The sequence below is a fragment of the Thamnophis sirtalis genome, unplaced genomic scaffold (genome assembly GCF_051295495.1).
Source record: "Thamnophis sirtalis isolate CommonGarterSnake01/CBP01778 unplaced genomic scaffold, rThaSir2_p1.2 scaffold_4, whole genome shotgun sequence".
NCBI lineage: Eukaryota > Metazoa > Chordata > Lepidosauria > Squamata > Natricidae > Thamnophis > Thamnophis sirtalis.
This window is the reverse complement of record NW_028261384.1, coordinates 1,137,106-1,145,993: the sequence shown is the minus strand read 5'-3', so window position 1 is coordinate 1,145,993 and position 8,888 is coordinate 1,137,106. Positions and strand designations below refer to the sequence as shown.

General features: G+C 49.3%; 1 protein-coding gene across 1 annotated transcript; it reads left to right on the top strand.

Annotated features, from left to right (window-relative positions):
• Positions 1-223: 223 nt before the first annotated feature.
• LOC148045703 (uncharacterized) lies at positions 224-6,122 on the top strand. Its single transcript, XM_087712252.1, has 4 exons — positions 224-461; positions 1,081-4,298; positions 5,081-5,135; positions 5,262-6,122. Exons 1-4 carry the CDS (start codon positions 227-229, stop codon positions 5,915-5,917), a joined length of 4,164 nt encoding a protein of 1,387 aa, XP_087568378.1. The 5' UTR covers positions 224-226; the 3' UTR covers positions 5,918-6,122.
• Positions 6,123-8,888: the final 2,766 nt, after the last annotated feature.

Here is an 8,888-nt window from a genome sequence, read left to right as displayed (position 1 = left end):
TCCCTTTCTCAGTTACCACTATTGAGTAAGGCACCACCTATACTGTACCATTTTGTTAGATAGCACCCAATGTTCACAAGGATACTATTAAAAGGATGTAATTAAAATGATCTTTACCTGAGGAGTTGGCGATTTTGGCCACTCAAAGACTTCTGCACTGCCACCAGTGGTGCTCTGGGACTGCTGCTCCTACCCCAAGGGTCTCCTTTCTCAGCCAACCCAGAGCATGGACCACAATCAGTGGGGGGAATGTGGCTTGTGCCCACATCCTGCATCACAGAGTCAACCGTCAGTTTTTGTCTCCTCCAGATGTTTCTCCTCTCTTGTAGGGCAGCAGAAGCATCGGCAATTGCAGGAGATGAGCATGGCCCTGGAAGAGGACACCATAGAGATAGCCGCCCTGGGCCGCCCCTTCCAGCTGGGGACGTTGTACGACTGCCGCAAGGATGCGCTCATCCCAGGTAGGAGCTGGAGGAGAGGTTGATGGGTCTCTGGAAGGACGGAAGGAAAGGGAGAGACAGGCACTGCCATCAATGTGCAGCCTCAACCCAGGGACAGAGTTGAGCTCCTGGGTGCATAGCCTGCTAATAGCAGCTACCTAAATAGGACCTCCTGGCTGGGAATGCATATCCAACCCTTCACCAAGTATGCAGCAGGACTGGCATTGATTACCCAATATACAACAGTCCTCCCCCCCCCCCCCCAGAAGCACCGAAATTGTTTGGAAAACAGCTAATAAAAGAAGTCTGGGGTCCCCCATAGAATGGTGAACTCAGGGATAAACTTCTGAAGTTGTGGGGCAGGTGACTCTGAATGCTTCATGAAAATGTAGTTTCCCCAGGGAGTTGCAGATCTTTCTTGAAATCAAGAGATTCATAGCAATTCCCATTCCTCTCTACTCAGTCAAAAGCCTTTGAAATGTTGTCATGTTTCTCTGGTGATGATTGGACATAAATGGGGGAACCCTCCAGGGGGAAGATATCTCTATTGCCCCACCTCTCTGGAGCTTCTCTATGCAATAACTGGTATTTTCAAGGCCTGGTTTCAATTCATCCTCCTATTTTCTTCTGTTCCATGCAGGCGTCACCCTTTGGGACTACAGCTCTCTTCAGAAGGACCTGACCATCAAGCCTCAGCCCAAGACAGCCACTGAAATCATTGCATCTGACAGAATAGAGGATAAGGCCTCCACCCTGGACATCTCACAACACATTAAGGCCAGTTTCCTCGGGGGGCTGATTGATGTGACAGGGTCAGCAGAGTATCTTCATGACACCAAGAAGTCCAAAAAACAGGCCAGAGTCACCGTTCAGTACAAAGCTACCACCAAGTATGAACAGCTGACAATGAGCCACCTGGGAATCCAGAATGTCTCGTACCCAGCAGTCTTTGAGCAGGGCACAGCCACCCACGTGGTCACCGCCATCCTCTATGGAGCCCAGGCCTTCTTTGTCTTTGACCGAGAAGTTCCTTCAACAGAGATGGTGAAAGATATTCAAGGAAGTCTCCAGGATACAATCAAGAACCTGATATCAATCACAGGACAAGCAGATAGGAAGCTAAATGAGGAAGAGAAAGAGAATGTTCTCAAGTTCAATTGCAAGTTCCATGGAGACTTTTTTATGGAGAGAAATCCAGTGACTTTCCAAGATGCCATGCAGATTTACAGAACTCTACCAAAAATGTTAGGGAAAGAGGGAGAGAAGGCTGTGCCAGTGCGGGTCTGGCTCTACCCACTGAGCAAGCTGGACCGTAGAGCAGCTAAGATGGTCCGTGAGATCAGTCTAAAGTTGATCTCTGATGCTGAAAAGATCTTGGAGGAACTCAATGAAATCCAGATGCAAAGCAATGATCTAGCCAAGAATCCCATTGCTGAGTCTTTCCCTGAGATCAAGAGGAAGATCTTGCAGTTCAATGATCTGTGCAAGCAACACAGGCGGAATTTCCAAAAATACCTGGCCAGAATGTTGCCTTCCATCCGGGGAGGAGGGCAGGAGGAAGGGACCCTGAGGGATCTGTTGATGTCTGTCTCCCAGTCACCCTTCAATAGCCAAAAGCTCCATGAATTTCTGGACACCAAGAAAAGAGAAATTAACCATGTCGACTCTTGTCTGACTATTCTAAATAATATGGAAGTGATCTCATCTCAGAACAAGCTGGAAAAAATAGTTCTGGACCCCCAAAATGAATATGTGGTCTCCTTTGTATTCACCTCTTTACATGAAGAGGAGCCATTTCTCTTGAGTTTACAGGACTGGCTTCAGGAGCAATTCTCACAAGAATCGATTAAGTCCACAAAATCCACTCCCGAGGTCAAGAAAGGCCTGGTCTGGTTTGAGGACAAGGAGAGGATCCGCAATGCTCGCCAAATTGCCAAGTCCATCAGAGACTTTTTTAGTATCAATCAACCAAATGAGAAGTTTCGCTTTGTTGTGGCTTCACTGCCAGATGTAGATACACCAGGAGCCTCAATATACCTTTATGAAGATGGAGAGCTGGTCAGCAAGAACTTTGAGTTGCCCTCAAAACCTCTCCCTTTCCTGGTCAGTGAACTGAGACATGACAGCATTCAGCTGAAGTTTCAGCCAGCTGAATATGGAAAGGCTACAATCTCCAGCTATCTGGTAGTGTACAAGGATGCAGGGGAAGAAAACTGGAAGACCGCGAGGACAGAGGATGCCAGGGAGATGTTCCTGCTGAAAGATCTGTGTCCAAACACAGAGTACCTATTCCGGTATGCTGCTTGTTGCAAGCTAGGCTTTATTAAATTCAGTGACCTGAGCCCACCCATAAAGACCCTTCCCTCCAGCCCTCCTCAGAAATTGAGAATGGTCACTGTGGCATCTTCTGTCATCTCCATGGCCTGGATGAGTCCCAGCATTGTTGCCTCAGTAGCTGTGGTCGAGGAATACAAGGTGGAGTACAAAACAGTGATGGCTGGAGCTGGGAAGGACCAGTGGACTGAAGAAAGGACTGGGAGAAAAACAGAATTTTATTCCATCAAAGGTCTGAAGCCACAGACGGTGTATAGAATACGGGTGTCGGCTGTGTGTGACAATGGAGCTCTGAGTGTCTCCAGTGAGGAGGTGGAGGTCTCCACATCACTGGAGAAAATAGATGCAGAAAATGTAGCTCTCCATTTCCTTCAGGAAAGTTCCCTGGTGGAGGAAAGACAGCCATTAGTGTTTGCCCTTCCTCTGGAGAAAGTCTCCTCAGATGCCTCCACCTCCTGTCTCATGTACCAGCTTGGAAAGGAGAACCAGGAAGTGCCCAACAAAGTGATCCTGATGATGGGGGCAACAGGGAGTGGGAAAACCACTCTGATCAACGGGATGATCAATTATATCCTGGGTGTCCAGTGGAAAGATAATTTCAGATTCAAACTCATTCATGAAACCACCCAGAGAAGTGAAGCTGGAAGCAGGACGTCTGAAGTCACAGCCTACGTGGTGAACCATCAGAAGGGCTTCCGAATTCCCTATTCTCTCACAATCATTGACACTCCAGGATTTGGAGGCCCAAGAGACGCAGAGCAAGACAACCTGGTTGAGAAGAAGCTCCTGGAGTTTTTCTCCACCCAGGGGGGAATTGACCACGTGGATGCCATCTGCTTCGTGGCCCAGGCCTTCCTTGCCCATTCAACTCATCCCCAGAAATGCATCTTTGATTGTATGCTCTCCATGTTGGGAAAAGATCTGAATGACAACATCACGTTCCTGATCAACTTTTCAGATGGGGGGACCCCACCTGTCCTGGAGGCCCTCAAGGAGGCTGACCTCCCATGTGCTCATGAGTCGGGAATCCCTCTGCACTTCAGATTTAACCATTCAGCCCTCTTTGCTCCCCCAGAATACGGAGGAAGCCACAATGCTGGTTCTGAAATCTTCTGGAAAATGAGCACTGAGAGCATGAAGAATTTCTTTGACTCAATACCGAAGCTGAAAACCAAAAGTTTAACCTTGACCATGGAGGTCCTCAAGGAACGTCAGGAGCTGGAAGCTGCTCTCAGAAGACCTCCCCCTCCTAAGGTTGAGCAAGTGCACCCAAATATTTTCCAGATAAGTATTGATCCAGTAGCCATCAGGAAGCCTTCGGTCTCCAGGTACCAGGTGGAATATCGGATTGCAGGAGGTAATTGGAAAATTCTCAATACCGAAGGCCCTAAGGATCAATTCACCCTGGAAGATGTCCACCCAAATCTTCAGTACCAATTCCGATGTGCAGCTGTGACTCAAGAAGGGCTCGGTCAATGGAGTGAGGCGATCACTTGCATCTGTCCCACAGGGAGGCCTGCTGAGGTAACTTGAGCTGGGGGGGAGGAGGAGGAGAGAGTAGAATAGCCTGATACCAGTTGTGGGGTCTCCATCTCTGGAGATTTTTAAGGAAAGACTGGACAGCCACTTGTCTGAAATGATGTAGGGTCTCCTCCTTGAGCAGGGGGTTGGATGAGAAGACCCCCCCCCCCATAGTCCCCCACTTTGCACTCAGGGAGGAGAGCCATGGGGCAGGGGAAGTTCCCAAGGGGCAGAATTGGGTGGAGGTGGGGGAGGGCACAGATGCAAATCAGCATCTTCAGCAGAGACTGCTCTCCCAGGATTGAAGGGGATGCAAGAAAGAGCCCCCCCCCCAAAGGAGCCTCCCACCCCCCATAAAGGATTGAATTCAGAGGAGACCACCTTGGAGGACTTGTTGGGAGGCCAAGGGGAGGGTGGTCGGGGAAGGGGGGGAAGCGGGGTACCTAGAGGAAGACAATCTGGAGCTGTATTAGGAGCAGCTAAAGGGGCAGACAACAGGGGCCCTTTGAGCATGGAGCTGGCTGTGGGGAGCTGCCAGCAACTTTGGACATCAACCCCCACCATTCCTGATACTCCCAAGAATTGAAGGGCTGCATAAAAAGGGGGGTGGCACACGGGGAAGGATCAGATGGGTCAGCCTTGAGGGCAGTGAGGAGGGGATGGCAGCCCTTTTTTTATCCCTCCCCCCAAATACCTCCCTGTGTCTTCCGGGGAAGGGGAGTTTTTGGCAACCTCCGTGCAAGGCAGCTTCTCCTTTGGCTGATTCTGTTTCTCTTTTCATGCAGAAATCCCGGGTTTTGTGCTGTGCGACTGGTCCGGAAAAGACTATAGGCATCCCAGGTAAAGTCTTGGGCCCTGGGGGTTTGGTGGGGTGGAAGTTACTGTCCTGGGTGGAGGGAGAGGCTATGATGGCCATATGCTGTTGACCGTGTCCCCTTCTTCTCTCCTCTCCCCTTTGGGTTGCAGGGCCTGAGCGGAGGATCGTCCTGGTGGGCAAAACAAAAAATGGGAAAAGTGCAACAGGAAACACAATTCTGGGAAGAAATGTCTTTGAGTCTGGTTTGTCACCTTACTCAATAACAATAGAATGCCAAAAGGAGGAAGCACAGCTGAATGGCAGGAAGGTTGTGGTTGTTGATACGCCTGGCTTTTTCAATAAAAGACGTCCACAGGAGGACATTGCTGCAGAAGTGAGACAGTGTGTGAAGTTTTGCTCCCCGGGTCCCCACATCATTCTACATGTCATGAGTCTTTCTCGTTTCTGCCAGGAGGAGAATGTTGTTGCTCAGCAAATCCAAGAGATTTTTGACTTGGAAGCTATAAATTACACCATCCTCTTGTTCACCTGCAAAAAAGGTCAATCTCTAGAAAAATTTATATCTACCCAAAGTGAAGACCTGAAGAAATACGTTGCTGCATGTGGGAACCGGATATTGGCTTTCAACAACAAGGCTGAAGGGGAAGAACGAGATGCTCAGGTGGCCGAACTGATGGCCATGATTGATGATCTGGTGGAAAGGAACAGAAATGCTCCTTGTTACACAGAAGAAATGATGAAAGTCAACAAAAGACACAACTTCTTATTGTTTCCCTTTCCATCAGAGACCAAAATGTCTCTCTGATTAAGAGGCTGCTCCCAGCTCTGCCATAGGCCTCAGCTCTTCTGTTTGGTGTTCTAATCCAGCCCTCGCCATGTGACCTCTGAAGAACCCAAGTCAGAGATAGATAGCTGAGTCCTCCTCAGCCAATTCCTTCTCTCAGGAACCCATTTTCTCCTCTCTGATGACAGGACTTCCTTCAAGGGCCTTGGAAGATCCACCCCCCCAAATCAACCGGCCTCACAGTCTAATTCTCTGCCACCTGGACAACTGTCCCTTTGGAAACACGGACCCTTTGGGGCTTCTCCATCTGTCAGTCTTTCAAGGTCGACCATGCCGGGAAGCCAATAACACAAGAAATATTAGAGTTTGACTTTACTGATATGGGTTATAGTAGCAGAATCTTGAAAGCATCATCCCTTCGCTCCCTTTGGCACCAAAGAGCATCAAGGTAGGGCAGCCTTGAGATTCTTTCTCACCCTTACCTGTTTTCCTGGGGTGAATCCATGTTTTCTTAACAGCTGCCACAATTTTTCTGCGAGGCTGTTACTACAATCCTCTACACCAGGAGACCCCAACTCACAGGCTGTGGACCGGCAGTTGGCCATGGCCCACCAGGAACTGGGCTACGCAACTCAGCAAAGCTTCATCTGTGTACGGTACACGTAGGAACCAGGAAGTGTATGAAACTACCCCCCCCTGCATCCATGGGAAAACCAGCGTCCACGGAACTGATCCACGGAACTCATGCCCACTATTCTATACCACCTTCCAGGACGGTCCGTTTGTGTATGAAAGAGAGAGAGAGATACAGTAGATAGAGAGATATTTGTTTCAAACTGAGATCTTATTAAATCTCATCCTATTTTTTAAGAAAAAAAGCTGTGTTTTTTGGGTGTCTTTGTGTCACACTTACTAATGAAGCTGAACCTAACCAGCTGTGTGCCACAACATGATGAAAAGTCAGAGGGGAAGAAGGGGAGGTGGTCCAATCATCCTGGAGAAGGAGGATACTCCAAGGGTGGGTCAGAATTCAAGGTCTCCCCAATGCTTTTCACTCTGGGTCCAGGGAGGGGGTCCTTCTGGATGGAAATGAGGCTCCTGCTGGGTCCTTCCCATCTCTTGGCATCCTTCAACTCCACTCCAGATGCTTCTCTTCACCGACTCTCTTGGGGTCTCCTGGTCAGTCAAGAGGAAGAAGGACACGTGTCCAGCAGCCACATTTGAAGCAGGAAGTTCAGGTCTGTCTCCCGAACAAATTTTGGGAGGATGATGCTCCACCCGGTTCCCACTGGAGATGATGGACAACATGCTGTTTGGCCATTCCTCTTCCATGCCTTCTCCCGTTCCTCCCCCAATATGGACACCTCCCCTCTTTGGGGTCCTTAAGAGAGGCGCTCCACCCTCCCAGATATCTGAGCAGCTGGGTCATGTCTCCGGGTGACCCCAGAGCTTCTTTCTGACACCCCAATAACCCAACTTTGCTTGCATCTGATTTCCATGGGGTGGGGGTGGGGGTGTTGGACTGTTTTCTGGAGCCCCTACTGAAGGAAATTGAAACTTACGTCAGCTGAGCCCCGTACCCACCCTCCACTCCTAAATGTGCAAACATCACTCTGTCTCTGCCCGATCCCCTAAATTCTAGTTTAGGCTAGTGGTGGGATTCAAATAATTTAACAATCGGTTCTCTGTCCTAATGATTTCTTCCAACAACCAGTTTATCAAACTGCTCAGAGAGTTTTACAACCGGTTTTGCCAAACTGGTGCGAACCGGCTGAATCCCACCACTGGTGGAGGCTCTCCAGAAGGCCTTCGATGGGTCTCTAAACCACTCAGTTCTCATCTGAGTTTCTTTCCAAGAGACGGAACCCCCAAATCAGGAAGTGGGGAGAAGAACAATGAAAAAAAACCTCCTTGAGAATTGGAGATGCAAATGAGGACCCTCCAACCTGTGGGGTTTGAGAGCCCTAATCCCAGCTGGCTACAAGGCCCAACCAAGTCCAGGAGCCCAGGAAGTGGAGATTCCCTTCTGGAGCCATCCCACAGCTCTTTTGAGGTCTCCAACTTTAACAGGCCCCAAATCTCATCTCCAGGTGTTTCCCAGGGATAAGGGCCAGGGTGGATGATGGGGGCAGCTAATAACAGCCCCCCCTACTATCACCTGGCCAGGCCTGTAGCACCCACCAAATCCAGGATCCCAGGCCCAGACATTCTCTTCTGGGGCCACACCACAGCTCTCTCTTTGGGGGTCTCCAATGTTGGTGGGCTCTGAATCCCCTCACCAGGTGTATCATGGGGATAAGGGCCAATGTGTGAGGTGAGCCAGCTCATAGCAGACCCCCAACATCACCTGGCCAGGACTGCAGCATCCCCAAAGGTCTGGTGTATAGAGTGACAGTGTCCGTTATCCATGGCCCAGTAATTGGGGTGGCTTCAGATGGTTCTCAGATGCCCATAGCTGACCTCTGAAAGACTCTGCTTGCCACAGGGGGCTCCATCTGTGGAGTAGAAGCCCTCAAGGGTCTCTTCCAGCTCTGAGATTCTCTGATTCTACCATCAGGAGTTCTTTTGCTCTGCTTGTCTTCACCAATGTCCACAGTCTGCCCTTCACTGTGACCCACCCCATCTGTACCCTTCCCCATAACTGGATCCCAGCCCACCCACCGCCAATCCCAAGGAAATAGAAACTTGTCGAGCAATTGTGTAGCAACTATCCAGATGAAATTGGAGACACTAACACAATTTGTGTGTGTGTGTGTGTGTGTGTGTATGCGTGTGTGTGTGTCTGTTTAAATGTATACGTATGTACACAAAGTAAGTTTAAATGTTACATATCTAGATCTCTCTGTCTTTCTGTCTGTCCGTCTGTCTGTCTGTCTGTCTGTCTGTCTGTCTGTCTGTCTGTCTGTCTGTCTGTCTGTCTGTCTGTCTGTCTATCTATCTATCTATCTATCTATCTATCTATCTATCTATCTATCTATCTATCTATCTATCA